Source organism: Peromyscus leucopus, chromosome 1, assembly GCF_004664715.2.
Source record: "Peromyscus leucopus breed LL Stock chromosome 1, UCI_PerLeu_2.1, whole genome shotgun sequence".
Lineage (NCBI taxonomy): Eukaryota > Metazoa > Chordata > Mammalia > Rodentia > Cricetidae > Peromyscus > Peromyscus leucopus.
Genome location: NC_051063.1, coordinates 77,186,011 through 77,212,425, shown reverse-complemented (window position 1 = coordinate 77,212,425; position 26,415 = coordinate 77,186,011). Strand labels below are relative to the sequence as shown.

General features: G+C 44.0%; 1 protein-coding gene across 4 annotated transcripts; it reads right to left on the bottom strand.

Annotated features, from left to right (window-relative positions):
• Window positions 1–16,716: 16,716 nt before the first annotated feature.
• On the bottom strand, window positions 16,717–19,355 carry Znf688 (zinc finger protein 688). 4 transcript variants are annotated; one of them, XM_037210397.1, is made up of 4 exons: window positions 19,059–19,355; window positions 18,897–18,947; window positions 18,653–18,766; window positions 16,717–17,406 (listed from the first exon to the last, which is right to left on the bottom strand). In XM_037210397.1, the coding sequence occupies exons 1-4, from the start codon at window positions 19,252–19,254 to the stop codon at window positions 16,895–16,897; spliced, it is 873 nt and encodes a 290-aa protein (XP_037066292.1). In that variant the 5' UTR covers window positions 19,255–19,355; the 3' UTR covers window positions 16,717–16,894. The 4 variants fall into 4 exon arrangements, with proteins under 4 accessions (XP_037066292.1, XP_028741406.1, XP_028741407.1 ...); XM_028885573.2 differs by having other exon boundaries at window positions 18,897–18,944; XM_028885574.2 differs by lacking the exon at window positions 18,897–18,947.
• Between the last annotated feature and the right edge of the window lie 7,060 nt (window positions 19,356–26,415).

The following is a 26,415-nucleotide window of genomic DNA, read 5'->3' as shown; positions in this document are numbered from 1 at the left end:
AATGAGCTACATAAGCAAAATACTCCAAACAAAAGTAGAAACATACATACAGTATAACAAAAATAACTTTACATTTGTAACAATAAACCAAAATCCATACCAATGAAAATATTTTGAGATTAATAGTTTTCTGGATTAAAGTAGATTCAATAACCTACCCTTTTATCTCAACATTTCTATATTATATCCCCCTTTTTTCCTTCAGAAAGAGGCTTTGAATTTAATTTTTTGTTTAGTTTTTCCTGACTGGCCAATACTAACTTGTAATCAACGCCCCCAAATGATGACAAACATCCATAACCATCTTTTGGGAATGTGGGCATTGTTTTCTCTAGATTACTTCCCATTGTTTGGGGGCACTGGTATCTTTGGAGGAACCTTGAGAAAATCAGAATAATTGTTAAGTCTTGGCCAGAATAGTCTGTGAGGCTAGACCATCTCAGCCAGCAGCCTTGAAGCTGTTCTGGATGCAGAACTCTGAGGAGACTGAAACAGAGGCATCTGAGAGGCTGGATCACCTGGGCCATCCGTTTTCATTGGTGTCTGGTCCCTTGCTCTGAAAACACACAAGCTTTTAAAGGTAACATACATTTCTGTATTAATACAAGTATAGACTGTGTGTTGTACAGAGTCAGCCAAAGATGATTTTTTGTTTTATGTTTGAGCAGCTAAAATATACATTACATGTCTGTCTTGTGGTTTTTCAAGGTTTATTTTTTTTAATTTTTTGTTTTGTTTTTTTTTTTGAGACAGGGTTTCAATGTGTAGCTTTGCACCTTTCCTGGAACTCGCTTTGGAGACCAGGCTGGCCTCAAACTCACAGAGATCCACCTGCCTCTGCCTCCTGAGTGCTGGGATTAAAGGCGTGTGCCACCACCACCCAGCAGGTTTATTTCTTTATGTCTGTGGCCAGGATTTTCAGGGAGTCTTCCTCTAACACTTAAACAAACCCGATCATCTTTAACATTGACCAAATCCATAGTTTTCTGTTTCCTGTGGGAACAAAAGCACAACCTCTTCCCCAAAGCAACACATCTTTTGAGTTACATTTTGAAGTCAAGACATTTTTAAAATATATAGGTTGGTCTAATCCAGCAGCCTTCACAATCAATGTCTCTTAGCAGCTATTGTTTGTTCATCAGTAATCAAAAAATTCAAAGACAACACAATAACATAAAGGATTCAGACTCCCTGTGTATTTTCCATCTTTACATGGCCTTTTTCTTTTATATTACTTTATTCCTTTTTTAAGGACTTTATTAATTTTAGACTATTCTTTTTTTATGACTGTCTATACCCTTTCTCCTTTCCTTCTCAGGCCTGTGTACATTTTTTAATTCATTGTAACCCATTTAGAGGTTTCTTCCATCTAGATCTGTCTTTACTGAGCATCTGTATTTTTCTATGATTGCATGAGACAAATCTTAAATTGTTACATCAGCCACTGGTGTGACTCTGCTTAGTGCATGGCTCTAGCACATGGTGGCTAGTGACTGGCTCCATTCTGCAGGCAGCTTCGAGGAGACACATCTCTGTACTGTGGCTGGCATGAGCCTGTGAGACTAGGAAGTCATATTTGGCTCCATTTTTGTGTGCTTGGACCTTTTCTTAAGCTTTCTCAGGTTTTATGTGGATATACATTGCCCCACATTGGGCACCATTTGTAGGCAGACCTTTCTGTCCCACCAACCAGCTCCCAAATAACCACACAGAGACTTATTATTAATTATAAATGCTTGGCCAATAGCTTAGGCTTGTTACTAACTAGCTCTTACAACTTAAATTAACCCATATTTCTTATCTATGCTCTACCACATGGCAGTACCTTTTTTCAGCATGGCTCTTCTGACTAATCTCTTCCTGCCTAGCTATTGACCAGTCAGTTCTTTATTAACAATGATAGCAACACATCTTTCACAGTGTACAAGAGGATTATTCCATAGCAGCAACAAGTTTGGACTTGGTAACATATATGCACATCAAAGGATGGAAAAGAAGTCTAGCCAAAATTCAAGGGCCTTCTACCTCAGTGAAATTTCCAGGTGGCCAGTGGTGTAGGGCATGCATACAGGGATACTCTTTCCAAGGTGAAGGATAATCTATTTCACCTGGCTCTTCCCACCACCAAGAAAGAAGCACAACACTTAGTCAGCCTTTTTGCATTTGGGAGACAGCACATTCTTCACTTGGGTATGTTATTCCAGCCCATATACCAAATAACTGCTAGCTTTGAGTGGGACCTGGAACAGAAGGGTTGTTGATAGGTCCAAGAGGCTGTGCAGGCTGCTCTACCACTTGGGCCACATGATCCAGCAGAACCAACAGTACTTGAGGTATCAGTGTCAGATAGGGATGCTGTTGGGAGCCTTTGACAGGCCACCATAGGTGAATCACAGATGAGACCTTTGGGATTTTGAAGGAAGGCTCTACTGTCATCTGCAGATAACTATTCACCTTTGAGAGACAGCTCTTAGTCTAATATTAGGCCCTAGTGGAAACTGAACATTTGACAGTGGGCTACAAGGTTTACTATGGGGCCTTGAGCTGCCCATGATGAGCTGGGTGTTATCCGACCCACCAATTCATAAAGTAGGATGTGTACAGCAGCAATCCATTATCAAATGGAAGTAGTATTTACATGATCAAGCCTGAGCAGGTCCTGAGGACACAAGAAAGTTGCATGAAGAAGTTTCCCAAATGTCTATGGCTTCTATTCCAATTATAATGCCATCAGCTGCCAAGCATCCAAACAGTTGACTGAGGAAGAAAAGACTAGGGCCTGGTTTACTGATGATTCTGCACATTATTCAGGTATGACCCAGAAGTGGACAGCTGCAGCACTGCAAACCCTTTCTGGGACAACCATGAAAGATGCATGTGATGGAAAATCTTCACAGTGGGCAGAACTCTGGGAAGTACACATGGTATTACAGTTTATTTGGAAGGATAAATGGCCATATGAGTGATTGTTCACTGATTCATGGGCTGTATCCAATGGATTGGCTGGATGGTCAGCGACTTGGAAGAAGTTGCATGATTGGAAAATTGGTGAGAAAGACATCTGGGGAAGATGTGAATAGACCTCTCCACATGGGCAAAGAATGTGAAGGTAATTGTGTCCCCTGTAAATGGTCATCAAAATATGACTTCAAAAGAAGGGAAGTTCAGTAACCAAGTAAATATGATAACCCATTCTGTGGACAATCAGCCTCCTTCCCCAGAAACTCCTGTTCACTACCCAATGGGCTCATGAACAATGTGGCCATGGTAACAGAAATGGAGGCTACGTATGTGTGGGCTTAACAACATGGATTTCTGCTTACTAAACCTACTTTGGTTATAGTTGCTGCTGAGTGTCAAATCTGCCAACAGCAGGAGCCAACAAGTGATCCCTCAATATGATACCATTCCCAGGAGTGACAAACCATCCACTTGGTGGCAGGTTGATTACACTGGACCACTTCCATACAGAGGGGACTGGAGTGTGAATCTAATTAGTCTTAACAAATAAAAACCTGGAGTCCTTGTACAACCACTGTGGAAATCAGTATGGCGGTTTCTCAGAAAATTGGGAATCGAACTACCTCAAGACCCAGCCATCCCACTCTTGGGCATATACCCAAGGAATGCTGATTCATACCATAAAGATACATGCTCAGCTATGTTCATAGCAGCACTATTTGTAATAGCCAGAACCTGGAAACAACCTAGATGCCCATCAACAGAAGAATGGATGGAAAAAATGTGGTACATATACACAATGGAGTACTACTCAGCAGAGAAAAACAATGAAAGCATGAAATTTGCAGGCAAATGGATGGAACTAGAAAAAATCATCCTGAGTGAGGTAACCCAAACCCAGAAAGACAGTCATGGTATGTACTCACTCATAAGTGGATTCTAGATATAAAATAAAAAACAATCATACCACAACCCATAGAACCATAGAGGCTATATATATAGCATGGAGGTCCCTAGGACGACTGTGGCTTATAATAAATTTCGGTTTTACTCAATTATTGAAAAAAATAGCCAAATGAATGGAAACACATGAACTATGAACCAAAGGCTGAGGGGCCCCCAGCTGGATCAGACCCTCTGAATAGGTGAGACAGTTGATTGGCTTGATCAGTTTGGGAGGCAACTAGGCAGTGGGACCAAGTCCTGTGCTCATTGCATGAGTTGGCTGTTTGAAACCTGGAGCTTATGCAGGGACACTTGGCTCAGTCTGGGAGGAAGGGACTGGACCTGCCTGGACTGAGTCTACCAGGTTGATCGCAGTCCTCGGGGAGGATTTGCCCTGGAGGAGGTGGGAATGGGGGTAGGCTGGGGTAAGGGGAGGGGGTGGGAGGGGGGAGAAGAGGGGAACCTGTGGCTGATATGTAGAAGTGAATGGTATTGTAAAATAAAATAAAATTAAATTAAATTAAAAAAAAAACCTGGAGTCAGATGTTAGGGTGAAAGCTGATGGGTCAGAGAAGCAGAGCAGCCAGCTACTAGAGAGACTTCTTACCTCTAGGAATCCTCATACTGAATGGGGTGGTGATCCTGTCTCCACCCACCTTATATTCTAGTCTTCACCTCCCTAGTGCTGGAATTAAAGGTGTGCACCACCACCGCCCGGCCCTGTTTCTCTTTTAGACTGGTTCAATCTCATGTAGCCCAGGGTAGCCTTGACCTCCTGATCTTTCTGCTTTCTCCTCCTAGGTGCTGGGATTAAAGGTGTGTGCCACCACTGCCTGGTCTCTATGGTTAACTAGTGGCTATCTCTACCCTCTGATCTCCAGGCAAGCTTTGTCAGAACACAAACAAAGTATCATTCAACAGGGGACAATACTTTGTCCTTACTGGGACAGATGGGTTTGCCTTTCCTAAATGAAACACTTCTGCTAAAACTTATCCAGGGACTTATAGAATGTTTTATCCTGTAGGTGGAGTTTTCTGTCTAGACCACTGATCAGCTCTGCCCTGTCAGCTGCTCCCCAAATAACCACTGATTATTAATTATAAATGTTTGGCAGACAACTTAGGCTTGTCTTCAGTCAGCTCTTACAACTTAAACCAACCTATATCTATTAATCTATGTGCTGCCCTGAGATTCACTTACTTTGGGTGTGTACTTCCTTCCCATCCTGCTCATTCTGCATCTCATGGTGTTTCTCTCCTCTGACTCTGCCCTTCTTCTCCCCAGCATTCTCTTTGCCCTGAAAATCCTGCCTTGCTTATTGGGCAATCAGCTTTTTGTTAACAATGAAAGCAACAGGTCTTCACGGTGTACAGGATTATTCCACACCATTATCCACTGTCATGGTATTCCACATAGCATTGCTTCACAAATAAGAAAGTTCATGAGCACAGCATGCTCATGTACATGGAGTTCACTAGTACCACCATGTTTCCCGTCACCCAGAAGCAGCTGGGTTGATAGAATAGTGGAATGCCCTTCTAAAGACACAGATAAAACACCAGCTGCATGGAAATAGGCTGCAGGACTAGAGCAGCGTCCTTCAGAAGGCTGTATATGCTCTGGCTATACATATTAGCATCCAATATATGGTACTGTTTCTCCTATATTGTAGAAAATTATTTTAAAATGTATCATATTTGTTTATGCTGTGGAACATTTGTTTAATGATGCAGAGATGTATTGTATTCTCTTATGTTGCATTTGTTTAACTCTATGAGGCTGTGTTACTTTGCCTGTCTAAAACACCTGATGGTCTAATAAAGAGCTGAACAGCCAATAGTAAGGCAGGAGAAAGGATAGGCGGGACTGACAGGCCGAGAGAATAAAAAATGAGCAAGATAACAAGGAGAAGAGGATGGCAGGGGCCAGTCACTCAGCCACATAGCCAGTCATGGAGTAAGAGTAAGATTTACAGAACTAAGAGAAAGGAAAAAGCCCAGAGGCAAAAGGTAGACAGGATAATTTAAGTTAAGAAAAGCTGGCAAGTAACATGCCAGGCATTTATGATTAAGAATAAGCCTCTGTGTGTATTTATTTGGGAGATGAGTGGCAGCGCCCCAAGAAGCCAAAGAGCAAAGAGTTAAAACAACCAACAACACTCCTACAGCCAGGATTCGCCAATCCAGGAATCACAGCTTGGAAATGGGAATGGTTCCACTCACTATCACTCCTAGTGACCCACTAGGAAAATTTTTGCTTTCTATTCCGAGACTGTATGCCCTGTAGGTTTAGAAGTTTTGGTTCCAGAGGGAGAAATAGACACAGCAAACATCCAGTTGAATTAGAAGTTAGGTCATCCTTCTGACCACCATGTCCATGATTAAAGTCGGTGGGAAATTACAACAGCCCAATCCCAACAGGAAGATAAATGACTCAGGCCTTTCAGGAATGAAAGTATGGGTCACCCCTCCAGGTAAAAAAGCTAGGACTAAGCTGGGTGGTGGCGGTGCACGCCTTTAGTCCCAGCAGTCGGGAGGCAGAGCCAGGCGGATCTCTGTGAGTTTGAAGCCAGCTTGGTCTAGAGTGAGTTCCAGGACAGGCACCAAAACTACACAGAGAAACCCTGTCTTGAAAAACTGAAGGGGGAAAAAAAGCAAGGACTGCTGAAGTGTGGCTGAGGGTGGAGGAACTACAGAATGGGTAGTAGGGGATGATAATTATAAATACCAGCTAAGGCCATGTGTCCAGCTACAGAACTGTAAATTTTTTTGTGGAGGGAGGTGTTTTGATATAGGATTTCTCTGTGTAGTCCTGGCTGTCCTGGAACTCACTCTGTAGGCCAAGCTGATCTCAAACTGGGAGATCCACCTGCCTCTGCTTCCTGGGTACTGGTATTAAGGATGTACACCATCACTGCCCAGCTCAGAACTATGTAATGTGACCAGCTATAGGACCATGGATTGTCACTGACACATTTCTGTCTTATTTTTGAAAGATATTCTTGTATATAATCTAGTAGATATTTGTGGTTTTATTTAATGTCTTATTTAGGGTTTCTTTTTCTGTGAAGAGATATCATGACCACAGCTGAAGCATGATCCCAATTAGTCTTATCAATAAAAACCAGGAGTCAGATATCAGGGTAAAGTTGAAAGATCAGAGATGCAAAGGAGCAGTCACAGTCACTTCTTACCTCCACGAATACTCAGACCAAAAAGAGGCTGAGATCCTGTCTCCACCAGCTTTATATTCCTGTCTCCACCTCCTGACGGTGTTGTGATTAAAGGCATGAGGCTCCCAAGTCCTGGGATTGAAGGTGTGAGCCTCCCAAGTGCTGGGACCACACAGCAATAAAGGAAAACATTTAATTGGGTCTAGCTTACAGTTCAGAGCTTTAGTCCATTGTCATCATGGTGGGAAGCATGACGACACACAGGCATTCATGGTGCTGGAGAAGTAGCTGAGAGTTCTACATCTGGATCCTGTAGTATGCTTTCTTGTCAGACTTCCTTTGGACCACCAGCCCACAAATAATGACATGGAGACTTATTACTAATTATGAAAGCTTGGCCTTTAGCTTAGGCTTGTACCCAACTAGCTCTTATATGTCAAATTAACCTGTTTCTATTCATCTATGTTCTGCCATGTGGCTTTTTTCTCTCTCCCATTTTGTACATCCAATTTGCTTTAAGATTCCCTGGTGTCTCTCCCTTGTGAGCCTAGGTTCTAACGCTCTGAGTTCCTCTCTCTTCCTGGAAATCCTGCCTATTCTCTCCTACTTAGCTATTGGCCATTCAGCTCTTTATTAAACCAATCACAATGACAGATCTTCACATCCTCACTCAGTGTAAACAAATATCCTGCAACCGGATCCAAAGCAGCAGGAAGAGAGTGCCACACTGGGCATGGATTGCACATCTGACCTCAAAGCCTGCCCCCAGTGACAAGCTTCCTCCAACAAAGTGACACCTACTCCCACAAGACCACACCTCCTAACAGTGCCGTTCCCTGTGAGCATATGGGGGCCATTTTCTTTCAAACAATTACATTTAATGTAACATCAATTGTAATAATACTAGAGGTAAAGTGTTGTAACCTATATTGTCATATTTAAGTTACGGGACATAAAACATTCCTCAAACAACTTTGATATCCAAGCCCTTTGGACCCTAGAAGATTGTATTCTGACCTGAAACAATACATCATTCTTCAGTAACAGGTTCCTGAGAGAGAGGACCAGGGGGTGAGAAAAAAAAAGAAGAGGAAAATTTGAGATCAGGAGGTCTTGAACAAGCTCATGGCGCGTGTAAATAAGTTTAGTAAGAAATATAGCATCTTACATACAGTGTTTTGGGGGTGATGAGGCAGAGTCAACAGAAAGCTACAATACAATGGGATGAATTCAGCAAGAAGTTAATCAAGCAATGTTGCACAAAGGAAACACAGGATCTCTCAAGTGCACCACAGACCTAGCACTTAGCTCTGTGGCCTTGGGACTGATAAACACAAACACAGCCCTTCAAAGCCAGGTGGGGGAGGAGGAGTGAGGGGGGGGGGCATTGTTGAGATCTTAGTATGCTAAAGTTGAGTTCTCTGAATCTGAAACACAGATCCTGTGTAGCAGGCTTTTCTGGACCATCAACCAGCTCCCAAATCAAGACATGGAGACTTGTTGTTAGTTAGGAATGCTCAGTCTTATCTTGTGCTGGTCCCACTGGCTTTTATAACTTCATTTAACCTGTTTCTCTTCATCTACATTTTGCCTCGGGGCTTTTTATCTTTCTTTCATTCTGAATGTCCTACTCCATGTCTGTCTGTCTGGCAGCTGCCTGACTGGCTGACCCTGGGCATCTCCTTCTCTTTCTCCCTGTTCTCTCTCTTTCTCATTATCCCAAGCCTAGATTCCTCCTCCTCGTCATTCTCTCTGCCTGCCAGCCTTGCCTATTTCCGTACTGCCTAGCTATTGGCCATTCAGCTTTTTATTAGATCAAATCCGGTGCCTTAGGCAGGCAAGGTGAAACACAAACCCATCTTCACATAGTTAAACATATGCAACATTAACAAATGTAACACACCTTTACATAATTAAAGTAATATTCCACAACACTCCAGGGTAAAGGTCCTGGTGTAGCCAGAAGTTTCTCTGGATGAATCTTTCCTACCCAAGGTCCTGCAGTCGCTTATAAAATAATCATTCAGAGGCTTTGTATTAATTATAAACTGTATGATCTATGGCTTAGGCTCATTACTAACTCTTACAATTTTTTAAATAGTATTTTATTATTTTATTTATTCCTTTTTTTTTTTTTCAAGATAGGGTTTCTCTGTGCAGTTTTTGCACCTGTCCTGGATCTCACTCTGTAGACCAGGCTGGCCTCCAACTCACAGAGATCTGCCTGGCTCTGCCTCCCCAGTGCTGGGATTAAAGGCATGTGCCACCACCGCCGGCAACTCTTACAATTTAACTCAACCCATTCCTATTACTCTATGTTTTGCCACGTGGCTTCGTGGCATCACCTGTTCTCTCACACCTTGCTTCTCCTGGCAGCAGCTCACAGCGTCTGCTCTGACTCCATCCTTCTTCATCTCAGTCTTCAGTTTGAATGTACCGCCTCACCTTATTCTACCTTGCCATTGGCCAAACATCTTTATTTATTAACCAATGAGAGCAACATATATTCATAGCATACAGAAAGACATCCCACAGCATCCTGGTCCCAGACCATTACTGGTCTTACCAAGCGTGCTCTGGGTTCTACATAAGGAACTAAGTTCCTTCTCCATACATCAGTGCTTCAGCAAAAGTCCAGGACCAGCCTAGCTCTCAACAGTACGATGAATCAGATGCTGGTCATTGGAGTTGTAAGATTTGGTGTTTTCTCTGATTAATTTGATTGTGCTTTTGTATGATTGTTTATTTGGTATGATGTTTACTTGGTACCATAACACAGTAAATGTAACTTGCTATGATAATCATTAAAGTTTACAATTAAGAGATTTGACACTGTCTTTTTGGTTTTAGGTGGGATTTTTTTTTTTGTGTGTGTGTGTGTGTGGTTTTTGTTTTGTTTTGTTTCTGGATTTGTTTTTGTTTTTTTAGACAAAGTTTATCTGTTGGTGTTCTGAGTTATAAGGGACAAGAGAGACACTGCAGGATGTAATAACCTTAGCAACAGCAGCAGGGGGAACCTGCCTCTGATGGACTGGCTCTTTTATTGATTATTACACAAAAGGCCTTTTAGCAAGTCAATTCCCACATACCAAAAATTCTTAGCTGATCTAGGAATTGTATGTATGAACCATTACCTAAGCAAACACAGTCATTATAAGAATTCCAGAGGCCGGGCGGTGGTGGCGCACGCCTTTAATCCCAGCACTCGGGAGGCAGAGCCAGGTGGATCTCTGTGAGTTCGAGGCCAGCCTGGGCTACCAAGTGAGCTCCAGGAAAGGCGCAAAGCTACACAGAGAAACCCTGTCTCAAAAAACCAAAAAAAAAAAAAAAAATTCCAGGTTTGCCAGGGATGTCTTATGACTGAGGTCATGTTAAGGCTCTGAAGTTCCTAAGAAAAAGCAACCCCATAAATCTCAGATAACAATCACTGATTATATACAAGAGATTACCTCATGGCCTAAGTGGCCATCACTCCAGAGTAAATGCCAGGTACAATGGCCCTTCTAGTTTTTCCTCTACATTTATTTATGTGGCCCTGGATGTCCTGGAACTCACCCTGTAGATCAGGCTGGCCTTGAACTGAGAGATTCGCTTGACTCTGCCTCCTGAGTTTTGGGATTAAAGTCATACACCACCATACCCAGCTGAAATGTGAGACTTTTAAGTATTTGGACTTTTAAGGATTTTTGAGGAACATTTTAAAGTGGATTATATTTATAGTATGAGAAAAACATTGCTTTGCATACAGTTATTTACCAGTGCAGTGTGAATAGCAGATAAGGTCTTACATGAAATACCTAGTGTTTCTACATATTTAAAAGTGCTTGACACATTTAAAAGTAGAAGTAGTAGAATAATATTTTGTGTAAATAGTTTTAAAAAACTGGAGATAGGGGCTGGAGAGGTGGCTCAGAGGTTAAGAGCACTGGCTGCTCTTCCAGAGGACCTGAGTTCAACTCTCAGCAACCACATGTGGCTCACAATCATCTATAATGAGATCTGGTCCCCTCTTCTGGCATTCACCAAACATGCAGGCAGAACACTGTGTACATAATAAATAAATAAATCTTTTTTAAAAAAAGAAAGAAAGAAAAACTGGAGATACTGTGCTTAGAATAGAATGGTTACCCCACCTCTGAGAACAGTGGACCAGCTGTACTTGTTCAGTGGGTTGAGGAGGTGGGAGGGAAGAAACCTCGAAAAGACTCCCTTAGTGTGCTAGACATCTTTAGCTTACCCATCACTCCCTTTGTTAGATGCATTTCACTTAACGTTGCTGTTCTGTATACAGTGTACAAACTGGACAAAGGAGTCCTCATTTTAGGATCTCTAGTTTCTAGGTGTTGAAGAGGTTGCCAACGTATGACAAATGTAGAGTTAGTGAACTACACATTCTGTGTACTCTATTAAAGTTCACAGCAAGGTTGTCTTCTGAAGAGAGTTGTGGAAGTATCCAAGTGACGAGTACCCATGTCACGTGATACAGGGGAGGGGCTGGAGAAGAAGAAGGTCGGAGACCAGAATGCTCTTGGCAGAAGATACTGGTTTCAACACTACTTTATATATAGGGGACAAATTTATGTCCTCATCTGAAACATCTAGTCCTTCTAGGTGTTTAGAAGTGCACAAAGCAAGCCGGGCGGTGGTGGTGGTGGCGGCGGCGGCGGTGGCGGCGGCGGCGGCGGCGGCGGCGGCGGCGGCGGCGGCGGCGGCGGCGGCGGCGGCGGCGCACGCCTTTAATCCCAGCACTTGGGAGGCAGAGGCAGGTGGATCTCTGTGAGTTCGAGGCCAGCCTGGGCTACCAAGTGAATTCCGGGAAAGGCGCAAAGCTACACAGAGAAACCCTGTCTCGAAAAAAAAAAGAAGTTCACAAAGTATGTTAAAGGCAGATGTAGTAAATAAAATGTTGTAAATTCTCGTTTAAACTCATGGTGAAATGCTGTCTTTTGGAGATGGAATGATAAAACCAGTTCTGAGCAACACAGACTTGTGCTGATTTGGGAGGGAGGAGGAAACAAAGTGTATGAAGAGCCTAACGTTAATGTAAGTTTTGGTAATGCAAGATTAGCCATTGTCCCTTTTACCTGTGTGTCTTATTTTGTGATATATCGTGTATGCGGAAGACAGACAAGTCCAAATATGTAGTGCCTAATCTTCCTATATGGTACAGAGGCTGCCAATGTGTGACAAAATAGTGAAAAGACACAGTTTAAAGTTGTGTTAAAATTTGTAGGAAAAAAACCCTTAAAACCACTTAGGAAGTGAAATTGTTAATATCCCCACAAAAACATGACAGTTACATAAACCTGACCCCTGGGTTAAGAGAGATGGGGGAGGTTCTAGACCAGAACGTTGCTGTTTATAAGTGTGTTAGGTTGGTGCCGTTTCTTTACTGCACTGCACTGTACATATGTCGGGGAAACGGAATGTTACTGGAAACCTCTGGTCTTTAGACTTTTAAGTGCATAATAGACTTGCTGTGGTAATGCACGCCTTTAATCCTAGGCTGAGGCAGGTGGACCTTGGGAGTTCCAGGCCAGCCAGGGCCACACAGACTTTGTCTCAAAATAGTAAGAAAATGTGCATAATGGACTGGTAGCGTGGCTCAGCAGGTAAAGGCGCTTGCCACTCAGCTGGTGACCTGAGTTTGATCTCCAGAATCCACATGATAAAAGGAGAAAACTGATTCACAAATTGTCTTTTAGCCTTCATACAAGCACAGTGGCATGCATGTGCCCACATGCATATGCTAATTCATAAACACAAAAAATGCACAACATGGTAAAAATAGAGGGTTACTGACATCTTTTAACGATTGTTATTTCATAGGAATGGTTACACTGGGGGAATGGGATTGTTAACCTTGGTCTTTGAGCAGATGCTGTTACCAGGTGGTGGAGGTGGATAGGGGAAAGATTAGTGCAGAGTAAGTTCCTTTATCTGTTGGTTGGTTCCTGGTTCCCCTAGCCATTGTTCATGTGTGCATTTCAGTTAATGTTGCCAAGTATTAGAAGGTAAGTCCCAGTGCCTAAGGGATGTTAGAAGTAGCAAAATAGTCACTATAAATGTCCTGCTAGTCTTTTCGAAAGGCTGTCTTCTGGGGTGACCTTTGTAATACTCTCACTAGAATCATCCCAAACTGGAGTTGTGCAGAGAAGAGGATGGATGAGGGAAGGGCTCTTTGCTAGGACCAGCACATCTAGAAGACAGTTACAGCTGTACCCAGGGATCCATATGTGCATTTCTGGTAAGATACTTGTGTTTCTTGTGCACCAAGTTCATTCCACAACATCTGAAATTCATAAATGTCCTAAAGGAGAGCGTATGGTTAAAGGGATGGCTTGACAGATTGACAGAAAAGGTTCCTCTTGAGCATAGAACTGTTAAACCATGTCTGGACAGTGTGAGTTAATTCATGTTGCTAGGCTGACTGTGGAGGGGCAGAGGGAGGCTCACAGGGCGAGATCTGCAGCGCTGTGCTGTGTTGAGACTGACATCCTGAGGAGCCCTGCCGTACGTAGGTGCATCTTCAGCTACTCCATAGGAATACATTTATTGAACAGGAACATGCCTTCTTCATATTTTAGTATATAGATCTGATGATAAAATTAGGAATACTGTACTTCATGTGGTCTGTGGCTTTGTTTTCTTGTAAGCTGAACATTGAGGAGTGCAGAATTTTAATTGTAACTTCACCAGTACTTCTATCCAGAGGCCTGCTGCCACTTTTGTCTTCTATAACATTTTTATTGCCAAGGAAGACAGGATTACAGTTTTGTCTGACAGGCTGAAATAACATAGTGTATTCTTGGTTATCAAAATACTCATGAAGTGTGGGATTTTTAGTTGGTGAATATTCGCAATGTGGGGAAAAGCATGGTACATACTGTATAATCTCAATTCCCTAAATGTGTGTACACTTGCAGCATCTAGAAGGACACATCAAGATGAGCTGCTTGTGACTGGGTGGCTGTTCTTGGCTTCTTGTGTTGTGTTTCCTGTAATGCACATACTACAAATAAATGCTTCTTTTAAAAGCTAAAAAAAAAAAAAAAAAGAGTGGGGGGGAGAACAAGGGAATCCGTGGCTGATATGTAGAACTGAATGGTATTGTAAAATAAAATAAAAGGAAAAAAGAAGGAAACAAACAAACAAACATGAGACTTAGAGGATAAGGTTATAGTTCTTAAGATTTTTTTATTACTTTAAAAATGTTTACTTATTTGAGCCAGAGAGATGGCTCAGTGGTTAAAAACATTAACTGCTTTTTCAGAGGACCCAGGTTCAATTCCCAGCACCCACATGGCAGCTAACCAATGTCCTAAACTCCAGTTGCAGGGGATCCAATGTCCTCTTCTGCCCTCTGTGGGAATACATATAGGAAAAACTCTTCCAGCTTGTGTGTATCTTAGCATTATTTCTATTTTTAAAAAAGTTCATTTGCACACATCCTTCATCCCAGCACTTAAGAGGCCAAGGCAGGTTCATCTCTGTAAGTTTGAGGCCAGCCTGGTCTACATAGTGAGTTCCAAGCCAACTAGAGTTACATGTTGAGACCCTGTCTCAAAGAACAAAATGCATATTTACACATGTATTGTATAGGCATGTGTGCCTATGTTGCAAGATAATTGGGTTGTGGAATATTTGTTTATATTGTAAAGATGTGTCTTTGCCAAGGTGCCTTCTGATTGGTTTAATAAAGAGCCGAATGGTCAATAGCTAGGCAGGAGGTGTAGGTGGGACTTCCGGGCAGAGATAGGAAGAGGAATCTAGGTGCACAGAAGATGCCAGGAGATGCAGAACAAGTCAGAGGTTTAGAATGAAAGGTAAAAAGTCATGTGGTAGAATGTAGATTAAAAAATATGAGTTAATTTAAGATATAAGAGCTAGTTAGGAACAAGCCTAAGCTATAGGCTGAGATTTCATAATTAATATAAGTCTCCATGTCATTATTTAGGAGCTGCCTGGCAGGACAGAGAAAGACTTGTTACATATTTGACCACACTATGTGAAGATGTCTCTGTTTTACCTCACCTGCCTAAGGCATCTTCTGATTGATTTAATAAAGAGCTGAAAGGCCAATAGCTAGGCAGGAGAGGATAGGCAGAAACTTCCTGGGAGAGAGGAACTCAGGGGAAGAATCTGAGAGGCAGGGAATTCACCAGCCAGACTTAGAGGAAGTCAGACCTACAGTACTGAGGAGAGGTAAGGAGTCACATGGCAGAACGTAGATTAAAATGCCATGGAACAATCTTTGTACACTGTAAATACGTTTTACCCTCATTTGTTAATAAAGAGCTGGGTGGCCTATAGCTGGGCAGGAAAGCCAAACTAGGAGAATGCTGGGAAAAAGAAGAGCAGAGTCAGAAGAGTCACCAGGAGACATAGAGGGAGCAAGACATGCTGGAAGACAGGTAAAGCCACAAGCCACTTGGCAGCACATAGATGAACAGAAATAATAATTTATGTTATAAAAGCTAGTTAGTACTAAGCCTGAGCTATCAGCCAAGCATTTGTAATTAATATTAAATATCCATATTGGTTATTTGGGAACTGTCAGGCAGGAAAAAAATTTGACTCCATTAATATAAACAGGTTAATTTAAGTTTAAGAGCTAATTAGGAACAATCCTAAGCTAAGGCCAAGCTTTCATACCTGGTAAGAAATCTCTGCGTCATTATTTGAGAGTTGACGGTCCAAACATAGACCTGCTACATGCCTACATAAGATTATGGTTTTTAAATGCCACATATGTGTCAAGCTGACAAGGGTGAATTACTATGGTTGGTTTGAATGTCAACTTGTACAAATTAGAACCATCTGAGTGGGGAGCCTCACCTAAAGAATTGTCCTGACTTGGAAAGGCATCTTATTGTGGGTGGCACCTTCTGGTAGGAAACAAGATAAAAAGGCATGTAGCAGGCTTTCTTTTGGGCCACCAGCCAGCTCCCAAATCATGACACAGAGATGTACTATTAGTTATGAATGCTCGGCCTTATCTTAGACTTGTCCCGCTAGCTCTTATATCTTAACCTGTTTCTCTTCATCTGTGTTTTGCCTCAGGGCTTTTTACCTTTCTCCCATTCTGTATGTCCTACTCTGTGTCTGTCTGTCCGTCAGCTGCTGGGCTGACTAGCCCCAGGCACCTCCCTCTCTTTCTCCCTTCTTCTCTTCTCTCCTACTCATTCTCTCTGCCCGCCAGCCCCGCCTCTCTCTCTATTGCCTAGCTACTGGCCATTCAGCTTTTTATTAGACCAATCAGGTGTCTTAGGCAACCAAAATAAAACAGCAACACATCTCTACCTCATTAAACAAATGCACCACAAACAAATATAACACATCTTTACATAGTTAAAGTAATATTCCACAACAAAGGCATTTCAGAAGTTAGTTCATCCTCTTGCCTCTTGCTCTTTACCTATACTTACACCATCTCTCTCTCTCTCTCTCTCTCTCTCTCTCTCTCTCTCTGTGTATGTGTGTGTGTGTGTGTGTGTGTGTGTGTGTGTGTGTGTGTGTGTACTCATCCCCTCGGTTCTGCTCCTCTTGAGAACCCTGACTAAAACAGTACTCTAACAACTGAATCACATTCCCAATCCAGCTCCCCCGTCCTTTTTTTCAAAACACAAACACTGGGGAGGGGAACAGGGGTCAGGTTTAATCTATATGAATCTTTACAGGCACTTTTCTTTTTAAAAGTTTACAAGGGATCCTTGAGAAAAGTCAAAGTGATGTATTTCATTTCCCAAGTCTTGACTCCGTCGGTTCTTAGTGCCAAGCTCATGCTCTTCTCCAGATGCAGGCAGCTGTTCAGCTCACCCACACTCCTCAAAGATGTCTGGATAGTGCCGAAAGAGCACTGGTGGATCCCGGTCACCTCGGACTGGGGCTCCAGGCACAGCCCGGATGCCAGGCCTACGGCCACGGCGACCCCCTGAGCAGGAACGGTGGATCCATTGGTGTGCTTCCACGGCAAACTTCCTCTTGAACCGCATGCCGCACTCTGGGCAGGGGAAGGGCCGCTCACCCGAGTGCATGCGCCGGTGGCTGACCAGCAGTGACGGGTAAGTGAAGCGGCGCCCACAGTCCACACACACATGGCGCCGCTGGCTGTCCTGCACATCTGTGCTGGGTACCTGGGCAGGAAGCTGCGCACCTGCTACCTGGCCTGGGACAGCTCTGGGAGGTGGCTGTACCCCTGCAGAGGACTTGGGAGCCATGGAATAAGTCTTATGTTCAACCACCTCTTTCGACTGCAACAGAGCAGAAGTCTCCACAGGCCTCTCGGCTCCTTCCTTGCAGCCCTCCTCCTTATCTGAAGTGTCTCCTGGGAAACAAATTAATTACAGTTTTAAAACTCTCACTAGGGAAGTAACTATAATCCTAGCATTTGGAAAAAGCCGAGGCAGGAAGATAGCCAATAGTTTGAGGCCAGCAAGGCCCACAGAGTGAGACTTTGTCTCAGAAACCCAAAACAGTACGGAAGGGTATGGTGGCTGCTCGTCTTTAACCCTCACACTTCAGAGGCAGAGGCAGGTAGATTTCTGTGAGTATGAGGACAACCCTGTCTAAATAAAAAGTTCTAGACCAGCCAGGGCTTTAAAAAAAAAAAAAAAAAGCAGGGGCTGGAGAGATGGCTCAGTGGTTAAGAGCACTTGTTGCCTTTCCAAAGAACCTGAGTTCAGTTCCCAAAGCCCACATCAGGCAGCTCCCAATCGTCTATAATTTCCACACCAGGCAGTCTCCTGCCTCCTCAGGCAGCTGCGCTCATGTGCACATCCCCACATGCAGACATATACATTTACATGTAATGAAAAATAATAAAAATAAATCTTTTTTTAAAAGTCTCAATAAAACACAACACTTTTGCAGAGACTACCCTAGCATTTACCCAGGTAGTGCCAGAATACACTGTCCAATGGCTAACGAAAAGGCTTTGTTGAAAGTCGAGCAGTTAAAATTTCCTTCTTCATGTGTCAAATGGGAAAACAGCTGTTTCAGGACTTCACAGGGTTATTGGGAGGATTAAATACGTACGTGCTTGTTGATAACTTTGTTGATAACTTAGTAAATGCTCAATGAATAGTAGATACTGTTGTATTTTGTATTCGGGGGGGGGTTGTTGCTGTTGTTGTGGGTACAGTGGTACTTTTACAGATGAGGTACCATATTTGCTTCAGATTTCTTCGATTCGGGGCAGCGATGGGAGACGAGGCAGCTGTCATTGTACAGGCATTTTTCTCACGTAACACTACGCCTTGAGAAATATGACAGGCAGACCTGAAAACAGTTCGATTTTTAGGGGCATTTTAGGTTTTTTTTTTTTTTGGAGGGCAGCTAACCAAGACAAAGTCTTACTATATGTAGCCTTGATTGGCCTCAAATCCACCTGCCTCTGCTGAGTGCTGGGGTTAAAGGTGTATGCCATCACGACCAGCCTTGGTTTTGAAAAGTGGGAAATGAGTTGACTCTTGAAATTCTGTAGGGATGCTGGAATGGGGAATCTGAAAGAACACTTTGCTAGAGAAGAAACCCCCGGACAAACAGATGCAGGACCTGAGACAATCCCTCACCTCTCGGAGCTCCTCCCAGGCTTTCCCCCTCCTCAGGATCCTGGGCGGCGGGGCTCCAAGCCTCACTCTCCTGTTCCATCCAAGAGATGAGAGCTGGTTTGGGGCCCGGGAACCCTGAGAGAGAACAGGGGTCACAGTGCTGGCCTGAGCGACTGTCCCGGGCAGATGGCATCCCACTAGGGTGAGGGCATCTCCTGGGAACGTATGCTCAAATCAACCTGGGCAGGGTTTGCGATGCTCTTGCCTGAATGGAGACTCCCGAGGAAGCCCTGGGAATGGAAGGTGACTGATGCTGCTGGTGGAAAAGTGCGGGATTAGGGCTCACAATGCACTTGGTCGGTCTACAGCCTCTCCCCTGTGAACCCCCGAAGAGGATGGGGGGCGGGGCTCTGACCCGGGGCCTCACCGAGCGCGCCCAGGAGGCCGTAGGTCTCGCGCATCACCTCCCGGTACAGGGCTCTCTGCGCGGGCCGCAGGCAGCCCCACTCCTGCGGGGAGAAGTACACGGCCACGTCCGCGAAGCTCACGAGCTCAGGCTTCCTGAAACCAGGCCAGATCTCCCCGGGCATCCGCACCAGCAGCGGGGCCGGGGGTGGCGCCATCGGGGCTCCTGCCCCGGCAGCGGCTTGGCCGCCCCAGCCTCCGGCTTCCGGCCCCGGCTTCCCCGGGAAACCACGCCCTTGCCACGCCCCTTGGTCAGGGTCGCCCCAGCGGGAGCGGAAGAAAGTGGGCAGCGTGGCCGCTGAGGGCTGCAGGGCTCCGGCGGAGACTAGCAATGCCCCATAGTTCACTCCACAGCCGCTCGCACGGAGACACAACTCGGGTGAAGGAACCCGGAAGATGCCTTTAGAAAATATGGCGACGGCCTGGCTTCAGTTGCCATGGACCGCACTAAGGCGCCATTTCTGCAGCTTGGCAGATATGGCGCCTTTCGGACCTCCGCGGCCCGCAGCGGCCCATTTGCCCTTAAATACAATGGCCGCGTCAGTAGGGTTGGTGTTCGTTTCTTTGTGTGTGGGGAGGAGAGGCCTTCAAGAAAGACGGGCCACCTGCTGCCTCAACGACCTCTGTGAGCAATCGCAGCGGCAGATGATTGGCTGTAACCGCAAGGAGCAGCTGTGCTGCAATTGGCTCCGGAATGGCGGGACATCTCCAACGATTCTGAGGACCAGGACATCCCTGGTGCCTGAGATCGGGTCTTCCCGGTGGAATCTGGTGGTCAGCTTCTGGAGCCTGGTGAAACCTGGGCATTGCATCTTAGAAACCAAGTTCGTGTCCACAGAGGAACTCACTACGTAGATCAGACTGAATTTGAACTCACAGAGATCTGCTTGCCTGTGCCTCTGTTTCTGGGATTAAAGGAGTGTTCCACCTCTCCTGGCTGTAACAATTTCGTAAGAGGTGGAGTATAGGCGTTAATGGAAAGCTAAATAAGTTTATTGTTTCATATGCTTAACTCTGCACACAAAATCGTGAAAAACTGAAGTTGGAGAGTGACTGAAGAAAGATACCACAATGTCAAGCTCGAGCCTCCACAGGCATGTGCACACGTGTATGCACACCACACACGAACACACACACTCACACAAGAAATAAGTTCTGGTGTTCTCTACCACAATAGAGTAGGAATAATGATAACTGTACTTTATTTTTCCAAACAGGGTCTCACTATATAGATCCAGACCTGGCCTGGAACCTGCTATGTAAGCTGGAGTGGGCTTGAACTCACAGAGATCCACCTGCTTCAGCCTACTGAGCACTGAAATTAAAGGTATGCCCTTTATACTCTGTGTTTTTTAAAGTTGAGTGGAGCTGGACCTGGTGGTAAAGGCTTTAGGGGGTGGCAAGGGGATCCATCAAGGCCTGCATGGTCAGTTAAGCTAGACCCTGGAGAGAGGGGCCTAGGGGAGAAAGGGGGAGATGGGGGGAAGAAGGAGAGGGAAATCAGGGAAGAGATAGGGTATGTAGATCAGTGAGAGAGCACTTGCCTAGGCCCTGGGTTCAGTACTCAGCAGCACCTACCGAACCACCCACCCCCAAAAGGTTACAGATTTTAGCAATGAGGCCTCAAAGATCTGTCCTGCTTAGGACAGATGCAGATGCTTGTGCTGCATTTGTTTATCATGTAAGGATGTGTGTCTAATTAGTAAAGATGTGCCTAAGGCACCTGATTGGTCTAATAAAAAGCTGAACAGCCAATAGCTAGGCAGGAGGATAGGCAGGGCTGGCAGGCAGAGAGGATATCTAGGAAAGAAAAAAGAAGAGAGAAGAGAACTAAAGGAAAGAGGGAACCCACCCAGAACAAGTCAGGCAGCCACCGCCAGCAGACAGGGGAAGTCTGCTGTGAAGAGGCAGTGAAGGTGAGTTATAGAAGGGAAGAAAAGTAAAAGGCCCCGAGACAGAAGGTAGACAAAGAGAAACAGGTTTAAGTGAAAAGAGCGAGCCAGAAATGAGCCTAAGCTAAGCTGAGCATTCATAACTAATAAGGAGTCTCCGTGCAATTATTTGGGAGCTGGTTGGTGGCCCAAAAGAAAAAGCCTGGTCCTGCATGGATGGAGATCAGAGGAAGAAACAGTCCTCTCTGTTCACCAAGTGGGTTCCAGGGATCAAACTCACATGATCAGGACTAGCAACAAGTGCATTTCTAGCGGAGCCATCTTGCTGCCTCACTTTTTTTTTTTTTTTTTTAAGACAGAGTTTCTCTGTATAATACCTCTGGCTATCCAGAATGGCCTCACAGAGATCCACCTGCCTCTGCCTCTCAAGTGCTGGGATTAAAGGTGTGCATCACTACCACCTGGCTCACATCTTATTTTTTGAAACAAGATCTCTTACTAAACCTGGAGCAAACTGATTTGGCTAAACTGATTGGCCAGTGAGCTCTAGGGATTGCCTGTCTCTTTCCCAAGGCCAGTGAGCTCTAGGGATTGCCTCTGTTCCCCCAATGCTGAGGTTACACATACACACTCTGCATCCAGCTTTTCTGTGGGTGATGGAATTGGAACTCAGGTCCTCATACTTACTTACAGTACTTGCTGATTGGGCCATCTTCCTAGCCCCTGCCCCAACTTATTTTGTGTGGTTAACTTTTCTTCTTTGAGATTTATTTGTGTGTGTGTGTGTGTGTATGTGTGTGTGTGTGTGTGTGTGTATCAGAGACAAGCACTTTTCTTTCTTTTGTGGGGGTGGGATTTCAAGACAGGGTTTCTCTGTGAGGACAAGTACTTTTACCTGTTAAGACATCTCACCAACCTCCTAGCACTTTCTGTCTATTGTTCAGTGCTACACATTTGTTCACACATTTACATCGTCATTGAGATAGACTTTACTTACACTTTCTATTTTAGTCACCCATTCAGTATCAAATTTGATGGTCTGAGTATATCATATTATTTTTCAAACTGTGATTTTAAAAAATGTGTAAGAATGGGCCAGTGAAGGTTCAGCAGGTAAAGGTGCTGAGTTCAGTCCGTGTAGCCCACACAATAGTGCTGTGGAATAATCCTTCTGTACACTAGGAGTATGTAGTACTCTCATTGGTTAATAAAGAATCTGATTGACCTATAGCAATGCAGGATAAAGGTAGGTGGGGCAATCAAACTGAGGATGCTGGGATGAAGAGGGGCTGAGTCATCAGCAGACCCAGAGAGAGCAAGATGAGCATGCCAGACTGAGCAAAGGTACCAAACCATATGGCAAAGCATAGATAAGAAATATGGGTTAATTTAAGTGTAAGAGCTAGCTGTAACAAGCCTGAGCTATCGGCCCAGCATTTGTAATTTAATATTAAGTCTCTGAGTGATTATTTGAGAGCAGCTGCAGGAAAGAAACGTCTGCCTACATGGTAGGCAAGAACCAACTCTTGAAAGTTGGCCTCTAACCTCCATACTCATGCCATGGTGCCCACATACATACACACACATACAGAGAGAAAGAGAGAGAGAGAAAGAGAGAGAGAGAGAGAGAGAGAGAGAGACTAAAAGGTAAATGAAATTTAAAAATTTTACAAATGCATAAGAAACTTTGCCAGTTGAGCCCATTTTTAAAAATTTAGATCCATTTATTTTATATGTATGAGTATTTTGTCTGCATGTATGTATGGGCAACATGTGTGTGCCTGGTACCATCCGGCTTTAGAAGGCTTAGATTCCCTGGAACTGGTTATGAGCCACTGTGTGGGTGTTTGGAACCTCACTTGAGTACTCTGGAAAAGCAGCCAGCTCTCTTCACTGCCAAGTCTTCTTTCTAGCCCCTAATGTAAATGTTTGTAACTTTATAGTTCAACGACATTTTGTGTGTGCACAATGCTGTGCAACTGTCACCACTACATATTTATTTCTAAAAGGCTTTCCTTAGCCCCAAAGGAAACCTCTAATCTACTGTCTGTCTAAACTTGCTTGTTCTGGTTTTTTTTTTTTTAAGATTTATTTATGTATAATATATACAGTGTTCTGCCTGCACACCAGAAGAGGGAACCAGATCTCTTTGTAGATGGTTATGAGCCACCATGTGGTTGCTGGGAATTGAACTCAGGACCTCTGGAGGAGTAGCCAGTGCTCTTAACCCCTGAACCATCTCTCCTAAACTTGCTTGTTCTGGGTATTTTACATGAAGGGAATCGTGATTTTTGTTTCTTTTGTATCTGCCTTGTTTCACTTAACTGTTTTCAAAGTTCAGTCATGTTTTATATTTCAATTGCACTCCTCTTTAGAAAGATTGTATTAAGATATTGATGGGAGAGGGATCAGATGGATCATCAGGTAAAAAGTGCTTTTGTGTAAGCCTGGTGACCTGAGTTCAATCCCTGGAATTCACGTAATAGTGGAAGAAGAAGCCAAATGTGTTGGTGCATGATTTTATTCCAGCACTTTGGAGATAGAGTCAGGAAGATGTCTGTGGGTTCAAGGCCAGCCTGGTCTACAATCTGAGTTCCAGGCCAGGCTACATAGTGAGACCTTGTCCCAACAATGTCAAAAAATGGAAGGAGAGAACCAACTCCACAAAGTTGTTCTTTGACTTCCACACATGTCCCCAGACATGTTATGTACACCTACACAACAATAAATAAAATAAAAATGAAAAGATAGTAGGTCAGAACTTGGATATAGTTCTACAGAGAACTTGCTTAGTAAGCACAAGGTATTGGTTCAGTCCAAGTGTGATGGTTTGCTCCTGTAATCTGAGCACCAGCATGTGGAAGCAGAAGGACAAGGAGTTCAAGATAATCCTCAGGTTTTGTCCCCAGCACCAACATGGCAGCTCACAGTCATCTCTAACTCATTCTTTGAGATCCAACTCCCCCTTCTGGCCTCCATGGGCACTGCACACACATGCAAACAAACACTCATACACATAAAATTAATCTCTTTGTAAAGAAGACATAAAGCTTCACTGTGGCACTGTGGTTAGGGTGGGGCTTATGGAGGTCAGATAATCAACACAGCTTTAGCTCAGGTCTGGCTCACAGTTCCAGGATGCAAATTGAGATTGACACCATGGGTGTGGTGGTGCCTGTATCCTAGCATCTGGGAAGCTGGGCAAGGAGGAACACCTCAAGTTGAAAGACAGCCTGGGCTACATAATGAGTTCAAGGCCACGTAGGCTACATAGCAAACCCCTGACTCAAACAAACAACAACAGTGAAAACAACCAGACATTTACCACCAAACCAAACAACCTGAGTTTAATTCCTGGAATTCACACAATGAAAAGAAAGAATGGATTCTTATAAGCTGTCCTCTGACCTCCATATGTACACCAAGGCATATACACATAAATTGTAGAAAGAAATTTAAAAGAAAGAAAGAAATGGACATACTTAGCAGCTAGACGAGTCCCTGTATTGTCCCCTAACCTCTAGCACCCATTAGAGCTGCTTCTACCTAAGAGAATATTAAGTCAAAAACAATTATAGTATCCCTGCAGGAATTGCAAAGATGAGTGCCACCAATCACAGAATTGAGGATGTGAAGTTAGACTTGCCCCATTCATTATACCTCTCTGTGGTGATATTTTGTTTGTGCTTGTAGCAGGAATTTTAAAAGTTCTTATTCATAAAATCAAACCTGAGGCGAGTTATTGGGGTCTATGCTGGTAGATCAGAGAGACAGAAGAAGCCACAGCTATCTCACCTCGCCGGATCCTCAGCTGGTCTTGTCTCCTCAGACTGGAGGCCTCTGAGTCCTCATCCGGAATGGGTCTCAGCTGAGTTACTGCTCCAAAGCCTGAATGCTTAACCAGCCACATGCTGAACCAGCCAAATGCTTAACCAGCCAAAACCTTCTAGTTTCTGGCCCTCACGCCTTATATACCTTTCTGCTTTCTACCACCACTCCCTGGGATTAAAGGCTGGCTTTCTGGGATTAAAGGCGTGTCACCATGCTTGGCTGTTTCCAATGTGGCCTTGAACTCACAGAGAGCCAGAGGGATTTCTATCTCTGGAATGCTAGGATTAAAGGTGTGAGTGCCACCATTTTCTAGCCTTTGTATCTAGTGGCTGTCTGTTCTCTGACCCCAGATAAATTTATTAGAGTACACAATATTTTGGGGAACACAATACCCCCACATGTGCTCTCACAAATAAAACTTTCCTGGAGATCAGAGTGTGGAGCTAGAAACTAGAAGCCAGGTAGTGGTGGAACACACCTTTAATCTCCACTTGGGAGGAAGAAACAGAAAATGATGTGGCTGGGCAGAGAGAGAAAGTGATAAGGCAGGGTGGAGACAGGAGCTTGCTTGCCCCTTTCAGTCTGAGGATTTCATAGAGGTAAGAACTCTAGTGGCTGGCTGCTCGGCTTCTCTGACCTTTCAGCATTTACCCTGATATCTGGCTCTGGGTTTTTATTACTAAAGACCAATTATGATTCATGCTATGTCTAGCATCCCAACTTTTGTGATGCAAATTTACAAAAAAGCCACTTGCCTGTGGCTTTGCAGTCACCGGCACAGGCCAGAGCTGCATGTGGCCAGAGTCCCTACCCTGCTGGCTAAGTTTCTGTTGCAGCCTCTCTGCAGCAAACTTCATAGATTTTTGGGCTCCAAAAACTGGAGTCAGCTTCTTTCACACATTCCCCTGGGGAAATGACTGGCCCTTTGACTTCTCTCCTGGTGGGTTGTGGGCTCTCCCTGGATGCCCTCCTCAGGCTGCTACCACACTAAGTAGCTGCCTTGAAACCCTGCTCAGGCTTCTACTGTTCTACACAGAAGCAGTCAGCCTCACATGTGAATCATCATTGTTGGCAGATTTGGTGAGACAATTGGGAATTCTTAAAGGGAGGAATTAGTAAAAAGAGTTTTTTCCCCACATTAAAAAAATGGGAAACTACTACAATGGGGGGAGTTAGGTCTCTGTATGATAATACACTGGACAGTTTGAAAATGGAACAATTAGGGCTGGAGAGATGGCTCAGAGGTTTAAAGCACTGACCTCTTCCAGAGGTCCTGAGTTCAATTCCCAGCAACCACATGGTGGCTCACAACCATCTGTAATGAGATCTGGTGCCCTCTTCTGGACTGCTGTCATACATGCTGTATACATAATAAATAAATAAATCTTTTTTAAAAAATGGAACAATTAAATGAGAGGATAATGAATTTAGATGAGATTTATATAATGTCAATTATAAATATTATATGTTTGATCATTTTCGTTTAATCACTAAAAAAGTTGGTTAAAATGAATGCCAAGATACAAGTTTTAGAAAAACTTATTAAAACAGAACATAGAGATATTCAGACCCAGAGAGAGGAATTTAAAGGAGAAC

Bases quoted from the DNA above. Each gene is read 5' to 3' on its own strand.
- Znf688 (XM_037210397.1), bottom strand. From the start codon at position 19,254: ATGGCGCCACCCCCGGCCCCGCTGCTGGTGCGGATGCCCGGGGAGATC. The intron at 18,767-18,896 runs GCAAGAGCATCG...GTTCTCTCTCAG, and splicing joins CCTCGGGAGTCTCCATTCAG to GGTTCCCGGGCCCCAAACCA. The intron at 17,407-18,652 runs GTGAGGGATTGT...TTTGTTTCCCAG, and splicing joins CCTGGGAGGAGCTCCGAGAG to GAGACACTTCAGATAAGGAG.